The sequence below is a fragment of the Macaca thibetana genome, chromosome 15 (genome assembly GCF_024542745.1).
Source record: "Macaca thibetana thibetana isolate TM-01 chromosome 15, ASM2454274v1, whole genome shotgun sequence".
NCBI classification, from domain to species: domain Eukaryota; kingdom Metazoa; phylum Chordata; class Mammalia; order Primates; family Cercopithecidae; genus Macaca; species Macaca thibetana.
Genome location: NC_065592.1, coordinates 20,997,533 through 21,021,984, shown reverse-complemented (window position 1 = coordinate 21,021,984; position 24,452 = coordinate 20,997,533). Strand labels below are relative to the sequence as shown.

Sequence of the window (24,452 nt, the reverse complement as noted above, 5' to 3'; positions counted from 1 at the left end):
GGAAAGTGAGTCTAATAATGTGGCGATCTGTGCAGCACCAAAGAGCATTTGATCTGGAGTGGCAGCGGGAGGGTAATCCAGAAAACCTTGCCTCAACTTATAATAAAGGAGTGGTGGGTCTATTTATTAACATGGTAATAATGGGCCAGTAAACATTAAAAAATCTTGACTGTATGCTGGGCACTGCCCCTGGCACTTGCCCTCAATTATTTCATCTATTCATTACCTCAAACCTATCTGTGAAAGTAAGTATTGTTATCACTGTGATAAAAATGCGTAGGATTAGAAAAGTTAACTAATTACCAAGATCACAAAACTGGCAGTGGAGAAACAGCATTGTGATTCAAGTTAATCTGTTCCAAGACCTGTGCCCAGTAATAGATACAAGTATTTTCATGGTATTCTTGCATAACAAAAACAGCCTGATTTTTGAAGCCCAGTTCTATGTCCTGTCTGAATCCTGAATCTGCACTTCTAACTTTTATAATACTAGATCTATTTCTAACCTTTTGGTTAGAACTCAAAAGTGCTCAAGAAAATCAGTCAGTAGATGGGAATCAGACAGGGCTGGGTAAATAGTGAAGTATGGTGAGAAGAGAAGGATCAAACAAAATGGCTGTGAAAGAACAAAACAGTGTTGAGAAACCAAGCAGGCAAGTTGAGTATAAAAAGCTCATGGTTATGACGAAGAATTCACTTTAACAAGCTTGTTTTTCCATTCTCTTCCCCCAGCTGATCTGATGACAGTCTCATTCCAACTAAATTCTCTTGTGTCGTAAATCTCTGTTTTTCCATCTCATTTTTTCTCACCTATTTTATTTTTGTTCCATTAAACATCACCTCCTCTTCCTTCCTGACCACTTCATTTTCTGCCTGGCCTTGAGATGCTCCCCAAGCATCTCAACAGCTTGACTTCTTCCTCTGCTAGGGGACTAATAGCTTTTTGTTGATCTACTGGCCATCTGGAAGCCAGAGCAGGCTCTACCCCACACAGGACCCAGGGAGAGAAACCAGTGTAGGTGGCATGAGGAGGCAGAAACAAGGAAGAAGAAGAAATAAGGAAAGCCAGGGAATATAATAAGGAGATGACAGAAATAAAGCAAAATGAGAGGAAAATAGGATGGAAAGAAGGGAAAGAATAAAGATAGAAAAGCCTGTATTTCGAAGATAAAGGAAGATTCATAAGATAAAATGAGAGGTAGAAAGTAAAAACGCATAGGAGAGAGGGAGAGAAAGAGAGGGTAAATAGAAGGGGGGAGATACAAAAATTTCACAAAGTGAAGGGAGAGGAAAAAAAAAGAAAGAAAAGCTGAGAAAAAGTAAAATCTATATATAGTAAAGGAAAGACACCCAAGGTGGGGAGGAAGGAAGTTAGGCTGAAAGGGATGAAAAAGCAAAATGAAGTAATCAAACTAGTTGAGAAAGCAGTGAGAGACATAGCCAGCAGAAAGAAATACTGAGAGAAAAGGAAAACAAACCCAGCGGGAAGAAGATAGATGTAGGCAAAACAAGATTGAGGGAGATTCTTAGATAAAATGAAAAGACTGTGTTTTCAAGTCGATCTTTTCCCTTGCCTCTACAAAGACATCATTTCATTTAACAACAAATGTGTGCATTAAAATAGCTGAAAAACAAGTAATGCCGTAGAGCTGTGCATGCAGGGGATATTGTTTGGTCAGCAATGTCTCTCAGGAGACCCCAGGATTTCATTTAAGCTTTAGGAACTATACAAACATCATCATAATAGCTAATATTAACTGGAAATGTACTATGCACTCGCACTGTGTTTAGCACGTTGAACAGTAATTTGCATGTAATTCTCACAACAAGCTTATGAAATAGTTGCTATCAATATCTTTGTTGGTCAATGAGGATAGGGAGGCTTAGAGAGGTTAAAATAATTTGCCTAAGGCTGCACAGCTTTAGGTTCCAGGCCCAGAATGAAATCAGGTAGTGAAACTCCCTAGCCCATGCTGTTAACCACTTACTTTCCAAAAAAAAAAAAAAAAAAAAAAAAGCCATGGTGTCTGGAAGCAGGGCTCAGAACTGGACAAATTCAACCATATTGGCTGAGTCCCACTGTGTATTTGGCACTAAGTTAGTGGCCAGGAGACAGTCAGAGATAAATAAGACGTGATCTTGGCTTCCAAGAAGGTGATGAGGCAGGGCTGGGGAGAAGATATGTACATGCACGGTTCGCAATTAGGGGAAGTGTGTTTCTGTAGGTAAGAACTAAATGTTGTGGACACAAAGATCTGGAATGGCTCCTCATGGGCAGGTTTGACAAGGAAGAGTAGAACTTCTCAGTGCATGTTTTCTGTAAAAAGCCAGGTAATAAATGCTTTGGGCTTTGTAGGCTACAGATCTCTGTCACAACTACTCAGCTCTTTAGAGCAGTGCAGTCCCCAAACTTTTTGCCACCAGAGACTGGTTTAGTGGAAGCCAATGTTTCCACAGACAAGAGATGGGGCTGGTTTCGGCATGAAACTGTTCCATCTCAGATCATCAGGCATTAATTGGATTCCCTTTCATGCCCAGATCACAGTAGGGTTCGTCCCCCTGCTCCTAGGAGAATCGAATGCCCCTCACTGCTCTGACAGGAGGCAGAGCTCAAGTGGTAATGCTGGCTCACCTGCGGCTCACCTCCTGCTGGGCAGCCTGGTTCCTAACAGGCCATGGACCTGTACCTGTCCTTGGCCTGAGGGTTGGGGGCCCCTGCATTAGGGCACCAAGAAAGTCACAGACAATAGGTGAACAAATAAGCAAGCACGGATGTATTCTGAGAAATTTTGTATTAAGGACAATGACATTTAAATGTTATATGATTATTCATGTGTCACAAAATATTACCTTTTAAACATTTCTTTCAATCATTTACAAATAATTTTAAAAAGAACATACTTGGCTCATGAGTGATGAGCTGAATTTGGTCTGGGGGTTGCAGTTGGCCAATCCCTGCCCTAGGGGGGATAATTAAGGAGAGCATTCCCAGTATTGAGAGGCATGCTCAGAATCAGAGTGGCATGACAAGTCCTGGGGTTTCCAGAGAATTACTACTGTCTTCCTCAAGTGCCAGGTGTAGCCTAGGGCATGAAGGAGATGAAGTTAGACATCTGTGTTGGGACTGGATTATGAAGTGTGTAGAATTCCACATAAAGAGGTTGAATTTTATGACAATGGGGAGCCCTTGAAGTAGGTTTTAAGCAGGGATTTACCACAGTTCAATTTAATTTTAGATATGAGAAAATGAATAGGAGGATTGGAAGCTCTAGCAATAATTCATGGGTGCACTTATGAAGGCCCCAACTAAAGCAGAGTCAACAGATGTGACAGCAGGGGAAGTTCCAATCACTGCTTAAAAGATGGGATTGATTGGCTTTGGTGGTTGAATAGGTAGGGAGGAAAAGATGCCCATTGTGGCTCACTTGTTAGTTACGCTTTCAAAGTGAATCAAAAGAAGTAAATCTCATAAAAATACTGAGATATTCTGCAAAACCAAGCAAGTATGTGTATATAAATATGTGTGTGTGTACTTTTATAATTCTAAGAGTAATATGTGCTTATTTTAATTAATGCAAGGCTAGATACTGTAATAAACCAATTATACATTTTCAGTGACTCTGTATATTTCCTGTATACCACTTCAAATCCTTTGAACTTCACCTCTTATTTCAGCCATGTCAGTCATAAATGGCCTAATTCAGACATGACATAGCAAGACCTTACCTCAGACATGCATTAGGCACCTCCATAATTCTGACCTAGGGCATCTCTGACTGATTGGCAAGGAACACTTTCATGACATACTCTATGCAATCATATGCAGCCTGGAAGCCAGAGAATCAGTGCCCCAGGAACCAGCTCTTGACCACTTGGAGATGACAGCAGATGTATAAATGCTCCCTCCTTCTCTTCCACAGGTACACTGGTCTGAGATGAATTTATATGCCTCTTCAGAAGACCTGGTGGGATTGTGCACCAGCTGTCTGCAGTGAGGGTCAACTCAATAATGTGTCCTTACAATCCCTTTTTCTCCATCTCTAACTCGCTTCATTGACCCCTCACTCTGGCTCTCTGAACAAATTCCTAAAAACCTATCTGCCTACAGTTTTTTTTATAGCTCTGTTCTTAGGGAAAACCAGGCAAAGGAATTTGATTAACAACAAAAGCTTAATTTTTGCTTGGATAATCAAAAAATATAACTGTTCTACTTAGCAGGCAGCTTTCAAGGGGTAACGTGAGGACCCAAGTTCCTTCCACCATGTAGCTTTGTGAACTTTTAGGATCTCAGAGTCCCCTCTGAGGGAAAAAGTAGATAGAGAAGGTACAGTTGCTTTTTCAATTACACGTCTCCCATTCTCTCACATTCTATAAGGCAAGCATGGGATCACAAGGCCCTACCCAGATGCAAAGGGGCCTGGGAAACATAGTGTCTACTTAGTAGCTTTTTCTTAGCAAAACTCTACACTATGAAATGGTAATAATGTATTTTGGTCAACAGTCAGTCATTTCTACTTTAATGTTCAATAAATAAAATTTGTCAATAAAAAGAGAGTAATAAAAATAAGTTGAAATAACTTATAACTCCAACATCCAGAGTTAGTCACCATTTCATTTTGATGTATTTCTACCTAAATTTTTTCCATATCATTATTCATATGTTTAGAAATGTGTGTATATATAAAGACATACACACACACACACACACACACATATAATTAGAAACCTCCAGTAATTACAAATGTACATTCTGCTTGCTTCATCTAACATTTTATTGTGAACATTATCTCCCGGATTTTATATTCTTTATTTATTTATTTATTTATTTATTTATTTATTTATTGAGATGGAGTCTGGCTCTGTAACCTAGGCTGGAGTGCAGTGGCACCATCTCGGCTCACTGCAACCTCTGCTCCTGGGTTCAAGCAATTCTCTGCCTCAGAATCCTGAGTAGCTCGGATTGCAGGCGCCCACCACCACGCCCAGCAAATTTTTGTGTTTTTATTAGAGATGGGGCTTCACCATCTTGACCAGGCTGGTCTTGAACTCCCGACCTCGTGATCCACCCACCTCAGCCTCCCAAAGTGCTGGGATTACAGGCTTGAGCCACCGCGCCCTGCCACATTTTATATTCTTATTGAGATGTCAGGAAGGTGGAATTTAAGTTTGCTGATTATGTGCAACATGGAGACAAACCTCAACAGGCCCAGATGCAGCTCACAGTCTATGAGGGAGGTAAGACCTAGACCTAATTAAACATATGGTCTATTATGTTAAGAGCTAACTTATGAATTGGTGTGCTGCTGAAATGTGATCACCAAAGACTTTATGTGTCCTAACTTTAGTCACTTACTCTAATTTTTTGTCCTTTCAGAGCTTAGTGAAAGTAATTGAATACTTTTTTGACATTTGTTGTTATAAAAACAAGACCAACTTATATTTCATGAGCATGTCAATAACTATTTCTGCCAGCCCAAAGCATGTAATGTAGCCTCACAGAGAAAAGGGAAGAGAAATTGAAGGCAATGACAATATCCCCATTTGCACACAATTTAGGCAGTTATGGGGTTGTCCTCAGTGCAGCTAATAATAGGACACAGAGAAATATATCCATAACTAACAAAAATCGAATTCCTAAAGATAAATAAACTGTTTTGTTTGGGGCAAGCATTTCTTCTTTTTTTTGTGTGTGTCCTTATAACCAATAAAATTTAAACATTAAAATTCTTGCCACTGAATCTGTATGAAGCTCAAGCAGAGCCAAGCCAACTTGAGGGTGTTTCCTTTCTTCTTCTTTTTCTTTATTTTTGAGACAGGGTTTTGCTCTTGATGCCCAGGCTGGAGTGCAGGGGTGTGATCTTGGCTCATTGCAACCTCTGCCTCCAGGATTCAATTGATTCTCTTGCCTCAGCCTCCCCAGTAGCTGGGATTACAGGCACCCACCAGCTAATTTTTTGTATTTTTTGTAGAGATAGGGTTTCACCATGTTGGCCAGGATGATCTTGAACTCCTGACCTCAGGTGATCCATCTGCTTTGGCCTCCCAAAGTGCTGGGACTACAGGCATGAGCCACTGTGTCCAGCCCTGAGGGTGTTTTCTGTTATGTATTCTATTTACCCCAAAGCTGTTATGAAAGGGGAAATTTCAAATCTTTCCTCTGTGAACTGCTGGCCCCAAAGAAATTTTCCACCATTGCTGCACCAGAGAGCAACGTGGACAAAGCGTCATGAGAGTTCCAAGAAAAAAAGCTATAACTTCCATCAGGGACACAGAAAGTGTGAACATGTTCACAATGAATTTCCTGAAGAAAGCAGAACCTACTCTACAGGGTTGCAAGGTTCAATTAATGTTTAATTACCTGAAAAAGATATTCGATGGCTAAGAACTTACGCTGGAATTAAACTGACTGGATTGAATACCAAGTTTGATACTCACTAAGAAAGTGACCTTGGCAAAGTAGTTTAACTTTCTGCATGTCCTTTAAAATAGTGCTGCTCACATGAAGTTATCATGGAGTTTCTATGAGAAACGCATGTAATAAATTATGTAAATTATCTGGAACAGTGTTTAGCCCATGGCAAGTGTTCCTCACATGTTACTCCAATTTTCAAAGTGCTAAATAAATGTTGAGTGGCATTGCAGAATTGTTTTTTTCAAATCTTGAAACACCTGGGAATTTAACATTTCCTTCAACATTTTTGAAGATTTTGACAAGTTTTCTAAAATGTGACATAGAAAAATAAAATTTTCACAAAGACCTAATTTAATTTGCAAACTAAAAGCAAAGAAGAAAAATTGTTTCTATCAGCCACGGACATATGAAAAAGTCATAGTAATAAAAAGTAATATATTTAAATAGCAATGGACAGACTAGAGTGAAAAAATGCAGATTTTTGATAAGAGTATAAAGATCTTAAAAAGTGACCCATTTATAAGTGGCAACAGTATATTGTGAAGATAGTCCTATAAACTAATGAGGAAAAAGGAGTATAAAGATCTTAAAATCTGACTCATTTATAACTGGCAACTTAGTATATGATGAAGATAGTCCTATATATTAGTGAGGAAAGGACGAATTATTTACTAGATGGTGCTGGGAGAACTGAATCACTATATAGGGAAAAATAATGTTAAAACTCTGCCCTACTGAGGATGGATTGGCAGCTCATATATAAATGAAAAAAAAAATACCACTAAGTCAATAGGTTCCAACATTAGAGAATTATAACCCTGTGGTAAAGAGATTTTCTTAATTATGACCCCAGATTTATAAACTATAAGGTTATGGGAAAAGTATGGATTTTTAAATATCAAAAGAACAGATTTTTGTTCAAATGGACACCACACACAAGGCTAGAATGAACTGTATTTTAGCATATGGTATCTGCAATGGTGAAATATAATAATCCAACATCAATCTCACAGGAAAACTGATGTCAGCAAGATGATGGACTAGGCAGTCCCAACACTCATCTTCCTCTAAATCACAAACAAAAAACAACAACAAGTGAAGAAATAAATATCAATGGAAATAGCTATGGAATAACTCCGGAGTAATGCAAAAAGTAGCAGAAACTCTGGGTAGCATAGAAACTAAGGAAGACCCCATAGAAAGGGATAGAAAACACTTTGCCTGAATCACCTCATCCCCCAGCAAGAGCAGCATGGTGCTAAGAGGGAACACCTCAGAGGGATATTTCCCCCATGGGACAAAGGTGAGCAAGAGGACCCCACTGACACAATACCTGGAGCCTTCACCACTGGGGATCTCTACAGTCTTTATCAATGCTAAGCCCAACTGAAAAAGCTGCGCAGACGGAGTTCACACTGTCCACTTGTCCCAGAGAAGGAGACAATTCTATGTTTTGCATCGCAACTTTACCTGAGTAGCCACTGCACTTCACCATTTCTGGGCCCGTGTTACCATAGTACCACACCATCTTTGAGTGTGGGGCCTAGGATGCCATAGTACCTACCATACCATCTTTGAGTCTGTGTTGCTGTTGCTCTATGTCTCCATGGTCAAGCTGCTGCCCAAAAGCAATATTCCTAGGGCTCAATTTATTGCTGCATCCTACATCTTGGGACCTGGGTTTTTGCCTTGGGCCAAAATTTCTGGGGCTTTGCTGCCAGGGCATTCTGTACCCCTGGAATTAAGCTGATATGGCACCCCACCTTTCCAGGGACCTTTAGCATTCAAGCCACAGCTGCAGCCTATTTCTCCAGCACAAATTTCTGAAGCATGCCACAGATTCATAGACTCTAGCTCTCTGTGTGTTCTGTGCAGGCCCACACCTCAATGAGTAGATCTGCTCCCAAGGATGTAGGTGTCACAGTATTTCCTTAAGTTCATGAGCCCAGATGCACAGCCACTCTAAAAGTTTGTGTCCTGGAGCTTCCTGGAGACTACACTGCTGCTTCCCATGCTAAACCAGAGTCACTGCATTGCACCCAACCTGTGACCTTGCAATCATCAGCAGCTGAGAGTCTTTTCCCACTGAAGTCAGCCTGTAAGTTCTGAAAAAAGTAACTGCTCCATTAAATGCACAAACATAAACACAAGAGCACAGGAAACAAGAAAAAACAAGAGAATATGACATCACCAAAAGAATAATAATTATCAGTAATTATCCAATAAATGAACATGAAGTAATGGAGATCTATGAATTTTATAAAAAGGAATTCAAAAAAATTATGTTAAGCAAACTCAGCAAGATGCAAGAAAATGCAGATAGACAATTCAACAAAATAAGAAAAGCAATGCATGAAGAAAAGTAGAAATTCAGGGGAGGTTCCAAGATGGCCAAATAGGAACAGCTGCAGTCTACAGCTCCCGGTGTGCACAACGCAGAAGACAGCTGATTTCTGCATTTCCAACTGAAGTATCAGGTTCATCTCACTGGGGCTAGTCGGACAGTGGGTGCAGCCCAAGGAATGTGAGCTGAAACAGGGCGGGGCATTGCCTCACCCTGGAATCACAAGCAGTTGGGAAATTCCCTTTCCTAGCCAAGGGAAGCCATGACAGATGGTGCCCAGAAAATCAGGACACTCCCACCCTAATACTGCTCTTTTCCAGTGGTCTTAGCAAATGGCACACCAGGAGATTATATCCCATGCCTGGCTTGGAGGGTCTCATGCCCACAGAGTCCCACTCACTGTTAGCACAGCAATCTGAGACTGAACTGCAAGGCCGCAGCGAGACTGGGAGAGGGGTGCCCACCATTGCTGAGGCTTGAGTAGGTAAACAAAGCGGCCAGCAAGCTCGAACTGGGTGGAGCCCTTTGCAGCTCAAGGAGGCCTGCCTGCCTCTGTAGACTCCACCTCTGGGGGCAGAGCATAGCTGAACAAAAGGCAGCAGAAATTTCTACAGACTTAAACGTCCCTGTCTGACAGCTTTGAAGAGAGTAATGGTTCTCCCAGGACAAAGTTTGAGATCTGAAAATGGACAAACTGCCTCCTCAAGTGGGTCCCTGATCCACGAGTAGCCTAACTGGGAGACACCTCCCAGTAGGGGCCGACTGACACCTCATACAGCCAGGTGCCCCTGTGACACGAAGCTTCCAGAGGAAGGATCAGACGGCAATGCTTGTTGTTCTGCAATATTTGCTGTTCTGCAGCCTCTGCTGGTGATATCTGGGAAAACAGGGTCTGGAGTGGACCTCCAGCAAACTCCAACAAACCTGCAGCTGGTTCTGACTGTGAGAAGGAAAACTAACAAGCAGGACATCCACACCAAAACCCCATCTGTACACCAACATCATCAAAGACCAAAGGTAAATAAAACCACAAAGATGGGGAGAAACCAGAGCAGAAAAGCTGAAAATTCTAAAAATCAGAGTGCCTCTTCTCCTCCAAAAGAGCACAGCTCCTCGCCAGCATGAAACAAAGCTGGACGGACAATGACTTTGATCAGTTGAGAGAAGAAGCCTTCAGATGATCAGTAATAACAAACTTCTCCGACCTAAAGTAGGATGTTCAAATCCATTGCAAAGAAGATAAAAACCTTGAAAAAAGGTTAGACAAATGACTGACTAGAACAAACAGCATAGAGGAGACCTTAAATGACCTGATGGAGATGAAAACCATGGCATGAGAACTACGTGATGCAAGCACAAGCTTCAGTAGCCGATTAGATCAACTGGAGGAGAGGGTATCAGTGATTGAAGATCAAATGAGTGAAATGAAGTGAGAAGAGAAGTTTAGAGAAAAAAGAGTAAAAAGAAATGAACAAAGCCTCCAAGAAATATGGGACTATGTGAAAAGACCAAATCTATGTCTGATTGGTGTAACTGAAAGTGACAGGGAGAATGGAACCAAGTTGGAAAACACTCTTCAGGATATTATCCAGGAGAACTTCCCCAACCTAGCAAGGCAGGCCAACATTCAAATTCAGGATACTCCTCAATAAGAGCAACTCCAAGACACATAATTGTCAGATTCATCAAGGTTGAAATGAAGGAAAAAATGTTAAGGGCAGCCAGAGAGAAAGGTTGGGTTACCCACAAAGGAAAGCCCATCAGACTAACAGTGGATCTCTCAGCAGAAACTCTACAAGCCAGAAGAGAGTGGGGGCCAATATTCAACATTCCTAAAGAAAAGAATTTTCAACCCAGAATTTCATATCCGGCCAAATTAAGCTTCATAAGTGAAGGAGAAATAAAAATCCTTTACAGACAAACAAATGCTGAGAGATTTTGTCATCATCAGGCCTGCCTTACAAGAGCTCCTGAAATAAGCATTAAACATGGAAAGGAAAAACCAGTACCAGCCACTGTAAAAGCATGCCATATTGTAAAGACCATCGTGCTAGGAAGAAACTGCATCAACTAATGAGCAAAATAATCAGCTAACATAATGACAGGATCAAATTCACACATAACAATATTAACCTTAAATGTAAATGGGCTAAATGCTCCAATTGAAAGAAACAGACTGGCAAACTGGATAAAGAGTCAAGACCCATCAGTGTGCTGTATTCAGGAGACCCATCTCACATGCAGAGACACACATAGGCTCAAAATAAAACGATGGAGGAAGATCTACCAAGCAAATGGAAAACAAAAAAAAAAAAGCAGGGGTAGCAATCCTAGTCTCTGATAAAACAGATTTTAAACTGACAATAATCAAAAGAGACAAAGAAGGCCATTACATAATCGTAAAGGGATCAACTCAACAAGAAGAGCTAAGTATCCTAAATATATATGCACTGAAACAGGAGCACCCATATTCATAAAGCAAGTCCTTGGAGACCTACAAAGAGACTTAGACTCCCACACGATAATAATGGGAGACTTTGACACCCCACTGTCAAACATTAGACAGATCAACAAGACAGAAAGCTAACAAGGATATCCAGGAATTGAACTCAGCTCTGGACCAAGGGGACGTAATAGACATCTGCAGAACTCCACCCCAAATCAACAGAATATACATTCTTCTCAGCACCACATCACACTTACTCCAAAATTGACCACATAGTTGGAAGTAAAGCACTCCTCAGCAAATGTACAAGAACAGAAATTATAACAAACTTTCTCTCAGACCACAGTGCAATCAAACTAGAACTCAGGAATAAGAAACTCACTCAAAACTGCTCAACTACATGGAAACTGAACAACCTGCTCCTGAATGACTACTGGGTACATAATGAAATGAAGGCATAAATAAAGATGTTCTTTGAAACCAATGAGAACAAAGACACAACGTACCAGAATCTCTGGGATACATTTAAAGCAGTGTGTAGAGAGAAATTTATAGCACTAAATGCCCACAAGAGAAAGCAGGAAAGATCTAAAATTGGCACCCTAATATCACAATTAAAAGAAATAGAGAAGCAAGAGCAAACACATTCAAAAGCTAACAGAAGACAAGAAATAACTAAGATCAGAGCAGAACTGAAGGAGATAGAGACACAAAAATCCTTTCAAAAAATCAATGAATCCAGGAGCTGTTTTTTTTTGAAAAGATCAACAAAATTGACAGACTGTTAGCAAGACTAATAAAGAAGAAAAGACAGAAGAATCAAATAGACACAATAACAAATGATAAAGGGGATATCACCACCAACCCCACAGAAATACAAACTACCATCAGAGAATACTATAAACACCTCTACACAAAAAAAAACTAGAAAGTCTAGAAGAAATTGATAAATTCCTGGACACATGCACCCTCCCAACACTAAACCAGCAAGAAGTTGAATCCCTGAATAGACCAATAACAGGCTCTGAAATCGAGGAAATAATTAATAGCCTAACAACCAAAAAAGAGTCCAGTATCAGACAGATTCACAGCTGGTAGACAGAGATACAAAGAGGAGCTGGTACCATTCCTTCTGAAACTATTCTAATCAATAGAAAAAGAAGGAATCCTCCCTTACTCATTTTATGAGGCCAGCATCATCCTGATACCAAAGCCTAGCAGAAACCCAGCAAAAAAAAGAGAATTTTAGACCATTATCCCTGATGAACATCGATGCAAAAATCCTCAATAAAATACCGGCAAACCAAATCCAGCAGCACATCATAAAGCTTATCCACCACGATCAAGTTGGCTTCATCCCTGGGATGTAAGGCTGATTCAACATACTCAAATAAATAAATGTAATCCATCATATAAACAGAACCAAAGATAAAACCACATGATTATCTCAGTAGTTGCAGAAAAGGCCTTTGACAAAATTTAGCAGCGCTTCATGCTAAAAACTCTCAATAAATTAGGTATTGATGGGACATATCTCAAAATAATAAGAGCTATTTATGACAAACCCACAGCCAATATCATACTGAATGGGCAAAAACTGGAAACCTTCCATCTGAAAACTGGCACAGGACAGGGATGCCCTCTCTCACCACTCCTATTCAACATAGTGTTGGAAGTTCTGGCCAGGGCAATCAGGCAAGAGAAGGAAATAAAGGGTATTCAATTAAGAAGACAGGAAGTCAAATTGTCCCTGTTTGCAGTTGACATGACTGTATATTTAGAAAACCCCATTGTCTCAGCCCAAAATCTCCTTAAGCTGATAAGCAACTTCAGCAAAGTCTCAGGATACAAAATCAATGTGAAAAAATCACAAGCATTCTTTTTTTTTTTTTTTTAAATTTATTTATTATTATTGTACTTTAAGTTGTAGGGTACATGTGCATAACGTGCAGGTTTGTTACATATGTATACTTGTGCCATGTTGGTGTGCTGCACCCATCAACTCATCATTTACATCAGGTATAACTCCCAATGCAATCCCTCCCCCCCCCTCCCCCCTCCCCATGATAGGCCCCTGTGTGTGATGTTCCCCTTCCTGAGTCCAAGTGATCCCATTGTTCAGTTCCCACCTATGAGTGAGAACATGCGGTGTTTGGTTTTCTGTTCTTGTGATACAAGGGATGTGAAGGACCTCTTTAAGGAGAACTACAAACCATTGCTCAACAAAATAAAAGAGGACACAAACAAATGGAAGAACATTCCATGTTCATGGATAGGAAGAATCAATATATTGAAAATGGCCATACTGCCCAAGGTAATTTATAGATTCAATGCCATCCCCATCAAGCTACCAATGATTTTCTTCACAGAATTGGAAAAAGCTGCTTTAAAGTTCATATGGAACCAAAAAAAAGAGCACACACTGCTAAGACTATCCTAAGCAAAAAGAACAAAGCTGCTACCTGACTTTAAACTACACTACAAGGGTACAGTAAACAAAACAGCATGGTACTAGTACCAAAACAGATATATAGACTAATGGAACAGAACAGAGGCCTCAGAAATAGCACCACACATCTACAGCCATCTGATCTTTGACGAACCTGACAAAAACAAGAAATGGGGAAAGGATTCCCTATTTAATAAATGGTGCTGAGAAAACTGGCTAGCCATATGTAGAAAGCTGAAACTGGATCCCTTCCTTACACCTTATACAAAAATTAATTCAAGATGGATTAAAGACTTAAATGTTAGACCTAAAACCATAGAAACCCTGGAAGAAAACCTAGGAAATACCATTCAGGACATAGCTATGGGCAAGGACTTCATGACTAAAACACCAAAAGCAATGGCAGCAGAAGCCAAAATTGACAAATGGGATCTAATTAAACTAAAGAGCTTCTGCACAGCAAAAGAAACTACCATCAGAGTGAACAGGCGACCTACAGAATGGGAGAAAATTATTACAGTCTACCCATCTGACAAAGGGCTAATATCCAGAATCTACAGAGAACTTAAACAAATTTACAAGAAAAAATCAACCCCATCAAAAAGTGGGTAAAGGAAATGAACAGTCACTTCTCAAAAGAATACATTTATGCAGCCAACAGACACATGAAAAAATGCTCATCATCACTGGCCATCGGAGAAATGCAAATCAAAACCACAATGAGATACCATCTAACACCAGTCAGAACAGCTACCATTAAAAAGTCAGGAAACAACAGGGGCTGGAGAGGATGTGGAGAAATAGGAACACTTTTACACTGTCGGTGGGATTGTAAACTAGTTCAACCATTGTGGAAGAGAGTGTGGCGATTCTTCAAGGATCTAGAACTAGAAATACCATTTGACCCAGCCATCCCTTTACTGGGTATATACCCATGCTGCTCTAAAGACACATGCACACGTATGTTTATTGCGACACTATTCACAATAGCAAAGACTTGGAACAAACCCAAATGTCCATCAATGATAGACTGGATTAAGAAAATGTGGCACATATACGCTATGGAATACTGTGCAGCCATAAAAAGGATGAGTTCATGTCCTTTGTTGGGATATGGATGAATCTGGAAAACATCATTCTGAGCAAACTATCGCAAGGATGGAAAACCAAACACCACATGTTCTGACTCATAGGTGGGAATTGAACTATGAGAACACTTGGACACAGGGTGGGGAACATCATACACTGGGGCCTGTGGTGTGGTGGGGGGAGGGGGGAGGGATAGCATTAGGAGATATACCTAATGTAAACGATGAGTTAATGGGTGCAGCACACCAACATGGCACATGTATATATATGTAACAAACCTGCACATTGTGCCCATGTATCCTAGAACTTAAAGTATAATAAAAAAGAGAGAAAAAAAAGAAAAATAGAAATTCAGCAAAGAGAAATCATGAATAAGAACCAATTAGAAATCCTGAAACTGAAGAATGAATGAATAAAATTAAAAATGCAATAGCAAGCTTCAATAGCAGGCTTGATCAAATGAAAGAATCTGAAAATGTGAATACAAGTTTTTTAGAATTATTCAGTCAGAGGAAGAAAAAAGAACAAAAAGAGTGAAGAAAGACTATGGGACTTATGGGACACAAACAAACCAATTGATAAATTATGAAAATATATGGAAATTAAACACACTCTTGACAACCAATAGGTCAAAGATGAAATCAAAAGGGAATTAAAAATAGTTTGAAGCAAACAATATGGAAACACAATGTATCAAAACTTATAGGATGCAACAAAAGCAAGGGAAGCTTATATTTATAAACATCCATATAAAGAAAAATAAAAGATTGCAAATAAATAACCTAACTTTATAATTCAAGAAACTAGATAAAGGAAAACTATGCCTAAATTTAACAGAAAGAAGGAAATACCAACAATCAGAGCATAAATGAAACAGATGAAGGAACACCACAGAGCAAAAGAGCCAAATAGAATCCTCCAGTGATTGCAACCGCTGTTGGAACACCAAATTGAACAACTATTCATACAAGAAAGCACCTCTGTAAGAACTAAAAATCAAGTGAGTGGTCACAGTACCTGATTTTAGCATCCTATCAAGAAAAGAGGCATTAAGTTAGGTAGAAAAGACAGTCTTGGATTGCCAACATCAACACTCCCTCATCTGCTGGCAACAGCCACATGGCATGGAGAGAGAATCTATGTGCTTGAGAGAGGGACAGCATAGTGACTGTGGGGCTTTGCATTGGAACTAGATATTGCCTGTCACAGTGGAAAGCTGTACTGGGCAGAATTCAACTGGTCCCCACTGAGGTAGCATTAAGCTAACCCTAGCCAGAGGGGAAATGTCCCTCCCAGCAGTCAGAACCTGAGTTCTGGCTAGCTGCACTACCATGGGCTAAAGCAATCTGGGGTCCTAAATACACCTGAAAGGCAATCTAGGCCACAAAGACTAAAATTCCGGGCAAATCCCAGTACTTTGCTGTGCTCAGAGCCAGCAGGCTTGGCGTGTATGAGACCTAGTGAGATACCAGCTAAGGTGGCCAGGAGAATGCTTGTGCCATCCCTCCCACAACCCCAAGCAGTGCAGCTCACAGCGCTGGGAGAGACTTCTTTTTTCTGCTGGAGGAGAGGGAAGAATAAAGAAGACTTTCTCTTGCAATGTGGATACCAGCTCAGCCATAGTAGAACAGGACATCAGTCAGAGTCCTAAGTCCCACATTCAAGGATCTAGCTCCTAGATGACATTTCTAGACACATGCTAAGGCAGAAGTGAACCCACCTTCTTGAAAGGAAGGACCCAGTTCTGACAGGATTTATCACCACTGACTAAAAAGCCCTTTGGCCTTGAATAAACACCAGCAGTAGCCAGACAATTTTTGCCATGGACTTTGGGTGAGACTATGCTGTGCTGGCTTCAGCATGACCCAGCACATTCCCAGCTGTAGTGGCCCTAGTGAGAGACTCCTTATCCTTGAGGAAAGCAGAGGAAAGATTGAGAGGAACTTTGTTTTACAGCTTGGGTGCCAGGTCAGCTGCAGTAGGAGAGAGCACCAAGTAGATTTCTGACTCCAGACCCTGCCTCCCAGACCAGGAGAAGAACTCACCATCCTAAAGGGAAGGAAACAAGTCTGGCTGGATTTACCACCTGCTGAGCAAAGAGCCCTTAGGCCTTGAATGCACATCAGCAGTAGCCAGGCAGTGGTCACAATAGACTTTGGGTGAGACCCAGTACTGTACTGGCTTTAGGTCTGACGCAGCCCAGTCTCAGTAGTTGTGACCACAAGGGTGCTTGTGTTACCTGTCCTCCAGCTCCAAACAGCTCAGCATGGAGATAGAGCCCTTGTTTGTTTGAGAAAAAGTAATAGAAGAGAATAAGAGTCTCTGCCTGGTGATCCAAGGAACTCTCCCAGATGTTATCTAAGACCACCAAGGTAGTAGTACCTTTACAAGTTGGCAGAAGTTACAGTGTTACTGGGCTTGGGGTGCCTTGTAATGCAGATATGGCTGCAGTGACCAAAGTTTTAGATCACAATACTCAGTTCCCTTTGAATACTTAGAAAACCTTCCCAAGGATGAGTAGCAACAAGCATAGACTGTGAATGCTACAATAAATACCTAATTCTTTAATGCTCAGACATTGATGAACATCCATAAGCATCAAGGCCATTCAGGAAAACAGGACCTCACCAAACAAACTAAATAAGTCACCAGTGAATAATCCTGCAATGATAGAGCTATGAGACCTTCCAGACCAATAATTCAAAGTAACCATTTTGAGAAAGCTCATCTAAATTCATGATAATACAAATAAGGAATTTCAGATCCTATCAGACAAATTTAACAAAGAAATTGGAATTATTTCAAAAAATCAAGTAGAAATTCTGGAGCTGAAAAATGAATGTGACATACTGAAGAATGCATCAGAGTCTCTCCAAAGCAGAATTGATTAAGAAGAAAGAATTAGTGAGCTTGAAGACAGGCTATTTGAAAACACAGTCAGAAGAGATGCAAGGAAAAAGATTACAAAAGAATAAAGCATGCCTACAAGAACCAGAAAAATAGACTCAAAAGAGAAAATCTAAGTGTCGTTGCCTTAAAGAGGAGGTAGAGAGACATTGGGATAGAAAGGTCATTCAAAAGGATAATAACAGATAATTTCTCAAACCTAGAGAAATATATCAATATTCAAGTACAAGAAAGTTAGAGAACACCAAGCAGATTTAATCCAAATACTACTACCTCAAGACATTTAATAATCAACTCCCAAAGGTCAAGGATAAAGAAAAGACCCTAAAATCAACAATAGAAAATAAACAAATAGCTAGAAAGGAACTTCAATATTTGCCAGCAGTCTTCTAATGCTGAGAGAGCAGCATGACATATTTAAAGTGCTGAAGAGAGAAAAGATCTTTTATTCTAGAATAGTATATCCAGCAAAAATACCCTTGAAACATGAAGGAGAAATAAAGTCTTCCCAGACAAACCAAAGCTGAGGGATTTTGCCAACAACAGACCTGTCCTATAAGAAATGCTAAAGACAGTTATTTAATCTGAAAGAAAAAGGATGTTAATCTTCAATAAGATATCATCTGAAGGTACAAAACTTATGGGTACTAGTAAGAACATAAACACAGAATATTGTAACACTGTAATTGTATGTAAACTACTCACATCTTGAGTAGAAAGATTCAAAGATGAACCTATCAAAAATAACTACCATGCCTTTTCAAGACAGGAAGTATAATAAGATGTAAATACAAACAACAAATAATTTAAAAGTGGTGAGGATGGAGTTAAAGTGTAGAGTTCTTAGTTTTCTCTTGTTTGTTAGTTTGCTTTTGCAGTCAGTGCTATCATCAGTTGAAAATAATAGGTTATAATATTTTATTTGCAAACCTCATGATAGCCTCAAATAAAAAAATCTACAACAGATACACAAAAAATAAAAAGCAAATAATTATGGTGGCTCACGCCTGTAAACTCGGCACTTTCAGAGGCCGAGGCGGGTGGATCACAAGGTCAGGAGATTGAGACCATCCTGGCTAACACGGTGAAACCCCGACTCTACTAAAAATACAAAAAACTTTAGCCGAGCGTGGTGGCGGGCGCCTGTAATCCCAGCTACTCGGGAGGCTGAGGCAGGAGAATGGCGTGAACCCGGGAGGCGGAGCTTGCAGTAAGCTGAGATTACGCCACTCCACTCCACACTGGGCGACACAGCGAGACACCATCTCAAAAAAAAAAAAAAAAAGCAAATAATTAAAACATGCCATCAGAAAAAATCATCTTCACAGGAAGGAAGGAAAGAAGGAAAATAAGACCACAAAACAACCAGAAAGCAAATATAATGGCAGTAGTAAATTTTTACTTATCAACAATAACATTGAATGTAATTGGACTTGTCTTCCCTTTTCTTTTCTTTTCTTTTTTTTTTTTTTTTTTTTTTTTTTTTTGAGACGGAGTCCCACTCTGTTGCCAAGACTGGAGTGCAGTGGCGTGATCTCAGCTTACTACACCCTCGGCCTCCTGGGCTGAAGCGCTTCTCCTGACTCAGCCTCCTCAGTAGCTGGGATTACAGGTGCCTGCCACCATGTCTGGTTAATTTTTGTATTTTTAGTAGCGACAGGATTTCACCGAGTTGGCCAGGCTGGTCTTGAACTCCTGACTTCAAGAGATTCACCTGCTTCAGCCTCCCAAAGTGCTCGGATTACAGGGGTGAGCCACCAGGCACAGCCCGACTTGTCTTCCCAATCAAAAGATATAGTGTAGCTGATTAGAAGTTGAGACCAGAAAAACAATAGAAACGATTAATAAAATTGAGTTGTTTTTTGAAAAGTTAAACAAAATTGACAACCCGTTAATAGGCTTAGAATAAAGGAGAGAAGACTGAAGTAAATAAAATAAAAAATAAGAGACCTTGCAATTGATAACCCAGAAATATGAAAGATTATAAGGAACTACAATAAAAAAGTATATGCTGACAAATTGGATATCTTTGAAGAAATGGAAAAATTTCTGGAAACTTCCAACCTACAATGCAATCATAAATAAACAGAAAATATGAAGAGACCAGTAATAGTAAAGGAGATGAAATCAGTAATCAAAAAATTTTCCTACAAATAAAAGTCCAGAACCAGATTACTTCACAGATGAATTTGTACCAAACATTAAACAAAATAATTACCACCAATCCTTCTGCTCTGTTCAGCTAAACCTGTGCAGGGTTTACCCCAGAAGTGGTGGAGGGAAAGTCCCCACAAAGAACTATTTCCAACCATCCCATGATAGGGCTTGCTGGGATTGCAAAGAAACAATCAGTAAATGCTAGAGGGATCAGCCCAAAGTATTTATTAAGGGAACTTATGTACAAAGGGGGCTACAGCACGTCCTTTTGATGGTCAATGAGATAGAGAATGCTCTCTCTTAATTAAGTTTGTCTTCAACAAAGAAGTCCAATTATGAAGTTTATTTGAGGGTTTATGGAATGTGGCTGGGGAGGCAGGGCTAATTCCTAGGTGTTTAACAACATGGTTGATCTTTCAGTGTTTAAAGCAAAAAGTTAAACAAGATTATCAGTGCCTTGGAATTTTCAAGGCCTCAGTTTTGGTTCAATCCACAGGGAAAATATGCAGCTGGCTTAAGGCACTCTGTATTTCTCACATAGTATAGTGAAAAATGTGTAGGAACTAGGGGATCCTATACTTTCTCAAAATTAAAAACAAGAGGAGGAGTCATTTCCAAACAATCTTATGAGGCCAGCGTTACTCTGATACCAAAGCCAGACAAGAATACTACATGAAAACTATAAGCTGAACATAGATGTGAAAATTTGTAACAAAATACTAGCAAATCAAATACAATAGCACATTAAAATAAGTATTCACCATAACCAAGTAGAATTTATCTCTGAGATGCAAGAATAGTCAACTTATACGTATCAGTAAGTGTGATATACCACATTAACAGAATGAAAGACAAAAAGATCCTATGATCATCTCAATCAATGGAGAAGACACATTTAATAAAATTCAACATCATTTTATAATAAAAACTCTCAACAAATTCATTATGGAGGGAATTGTCCTCAACAAAATAAGGGTCATATATGACAAGCCCACAGGTAACATTATACTGTATGGTAAAAAACTGAAATCTTTTTATGTAAAATCAGGAACAAGACAACAATACCTATTCTGACCATTTCTATTCAGCACAGTACTAGAAGTTCTAGCCACAACTTTTAGGCAAGAAAAAATGATAAGAGTTGCCCAAACAAGAGAGGAAAAAATAAAGTAGACTCTGCAGATGACATGATCCTGGGGTCTTTCTCTGTCACCCCGGCTGGAATGCAGTGGTGCAATCTTGGCTCATGGCAGCCTTGATCACCTGGGTTCAAGCAATCCTCCCACCTCAGCCTCCTGAGTAGGTGAGACTACAGGCATGCACCACCATGTCTAGTTAATTTTTGTACTTTTTTGTAGAAACAGGGTCTTGCTATCATGCCCAGGGTGGCCTTGAACTTCTGGCTTCAAGAGATCCTCCCACCTTGGCCTCCCAAAATGCTGGAGTTATAGGCATGAGCCACCGCACCTGGCCACGACATGAGCTTTTATTAAGAAAATCATAAATACACCATGAAAAAATTGTTAGAACTAGTAAACAAATACAGTAAAGTTGTAAGATACAAAATCAACATAAAAAATCAGTTGTGCTTCTATATGCTAGGAATAATGTATCTGAAAAATAAATTAAGAAAATTACCTTTATAGTAGCATAAAAAACACTTAGAAATAGATTTAATTTAGGAAGTGAGAAATTTATAGACTGAAGCTTTTAAAATATTGATGAAACAACTTGAAGAAGACACAAATAAATGGAACGATTTATGAACAGTGTTTATGGATTGAAAGAATTAATATTGTTAAAATGTCCACACTACCCAAAAGGATCTGCAGATTCAATGCAATTTCTATCAAAATTTCAATGATTTTTTATGTAAATAGGAAAAAATTCCTAACTTTTTATGTTGCCACAAAAAATCCCAATAGCTAAAGCAATCTTTAGAAAGATAAACAAAGCTGGAGGCATCACATTTCCTAATTTCAAAGTATATTAAGATATAGTAATCAAAACAGTGTAGTGCTAGCATAAAAGCAGACACATGGTGCAATGCGACAGAAGAACAGAGTCTAGAAATAAACTTAAACTTATAAAGTGAACTAATCTTTGAAGAGATGCTAACAATACACAATGGGGAGATCATAGTCTCTTCAATAAGTGATATTGGGAAAACTGGATATCCACATGCAAAATAATAAAATTGGACCCTTCTCTTAACCATACACAAAAAATAAACTCAAAAAGAATTAAATATTTAAAAGTAAGACCTAAAGTCATAAAACTCCTAGAAGAAAACATAGAGATCTTGGTATTAATCTTGTCAGTTGTATGAACATGTCTTCAAAAACGAAGACAACAGAAGCAAAAATAAACAAATGGGACTACATCAAATTTACAAGTTTCTGCATAGCAAAGGAAATAATAAGATGAAAAGGCAATTTATGGAATGGAAGAAAATATTTGCAAATTGTATATCTGATAGGGGGCTAGTATATAAAATGTATAAGGAGTTCATACAACTCAATAGCAACAAAATCAAGCAATCCAATTATATTAATAAAATGGGCAAAGGAAGCAAATAGTTATGTGCTTTTAAACACATACAAATGGCCAATAAGAATACACAAAGATGTTCAACTTCACTGATCATTGGAGAATTACAGATAAAAACAATAAGATATCACCTTACACATGGTAGAAAGGGGATTATTTAAAAATCATATACTAACAAGTGTTGGAGAGGAAATGGAGAAAAGGTAACCTTTGCACACTGTTGGCAGAATTTTAAATTAGTCAAAGCTTTATGAAAGACAGCCTGGAGGTCCCTCACGAAACTGAAAATAAAAGTACTGTATAATCAAAGATTTTTACTTCTGATTAGATATCCAAAGTACCAGTATCTCAAAGAGATATCTCACTCCTGTATTCATTGCAGCCTTATCTACAGTAGCCAAGATATGGAAATAGCCCAAGTGTCTGTCAATGGATGAATGAAGAAAATGAGACTCTCTCTCTCTCTCTCTAATATATATAAATATATATAATATACATAAATATAAATATATGTGTGTGAATGTTACTCATATATAAATATTATTCAGCCATAATAAAAAGAAGGAATTCCTGCAGGTGTGACAATGTGGATGAACCCATAGTACATTACGCTAAATGAAATAAGCCAAAGAGAAATACTGTATCATCTCACTGATGTGGAATTAAAAAATAGTATTTTATGTCCTTGAAATTTGCTGAGAATAGATCTTAAGTGTTCTCACCACACACACACACACACACACACACACACACACACACACACAATAATTACATGAGGTGATGAATGTGATAATTGTGGTAATCATTTCACAATGTATACATATATCAAAACAACACACTTTACACCTTAAGAATATACAATGTTTACTCATCATTATATCTCAATAAAAATGGAAAGCACAATAAAATTGACAAAATCATTTTAAAATAGTTATTTTTAAGTCTCTAAAAATACAACTTATAAACATTAAGATTATACTTAAAATCACTAAGTTATAACAAGGTAAACTCATTTGATAAATGGGTAAATAGCATTGTTATTTTAGAGAAACTAAAACTCAAATGTCTAAAGTATATTAAAATATGCTTAACCTAGTTGTGAACTTTAAAAATGATATAAAACAATAATGAGATTCTTCTTTACACATATCAGATATTCAAGAGTCATAAAATGAGACAATGATAAATGGTGGTAAGAATTTAGAGTGAAAAACCTTTATGCACCACTGTGGGGGAATGTAACATGGGGCAGATGTTTCATAATACTTATTGAAATGATTTACTCATGTTCTTTCACCCAAGGATTTCATTCTTGGGTATATTGGTGTATCAGTCAGAATAAACCTGATTATGATGTAGACAATAACAACAACAACAACAACAAAAAACATTGTCTACAATGATAGACACAATTGTGAAAGCTTAAAAACAAACTTCATTTTTCTCTAAATCCAGCTTTTTTCCTTGAAAATTTTACTTCCTTATAGATGCTGAATATTAGACTTTTGTCAGATGCATAGTTTGCAAATATCTTCTCCCATTCTGTAGGTTGTCTGTTAACTCTATTGGTAGTTTATTTTGCTATGCAGAAAGTCTTAAGTTTAATTAGATTCCATTTGTCAGTTTTTGCATTTGTTGTAATTGCTTTTGGTGTATTTATCATAAAATCTTTACCCATTCCTATGTCCAGGATGGCATTGCCTAGGTTGTCTTCCAGGATTTTTATAGTTTTGGGTTTTACATTTAAGTCTTTAATCCATCTTGGGTTGATTTTTGTATATGGTGTAAGGAAGGGGTCCAGTTTGAATCTTCTGTATATGGCTAGTCAGTTATCCCAGCACATTTTATTGAATATGAAGTCCTTTCCCCATCGCTTATTTTTGCCAGCTTTGTCAAATATCAGGTGGTTGTAGGTGTGTAACATTCTTTCTGGGCTCTCTATTCTGTCCCATTGGTCTACGTGTCTGTTTTTGTACCAGTACCATGCTCTTCTGATTACGATAACCCAGTAGTATAGCTTGAAGTCAGGTAATGTGATGCCCCCAGCTTTGTTCTTTTTGCTTAGGATTTCTTTGGCTATTTAGGCTTTTTTTGGTTC

General features: G+C 38.8%; 1 protein-coding gene across 2 annotated transcripts in view; it reads left to right on the top strand.

Moving 5' to 3' along the window:
• Positions 1–4,243, top strand: part of LOC126938013 (uncharacterized) — a 68,200-nt gene extending 63,957 nt beyond the window's left edge. For both annotated transcript variants that reach the window (XR_007719931.1, XM_050762041.1), the window contains one exon: positions 3,921–4,243. Coding sequence is in view for 1 of the 2 variants with exons in the window: in XM_050762041.1 (XP_050617998.1) it covers positions 3,921–3,995 (75 nt within the window). In the remaining variant the exon portion in view is untranslated. The remainder of the gene's footprint in view (positions 1–3,920) is intronic.
• Positions 4,244–24,452: the final 20,209 nt, after the last annotated feature.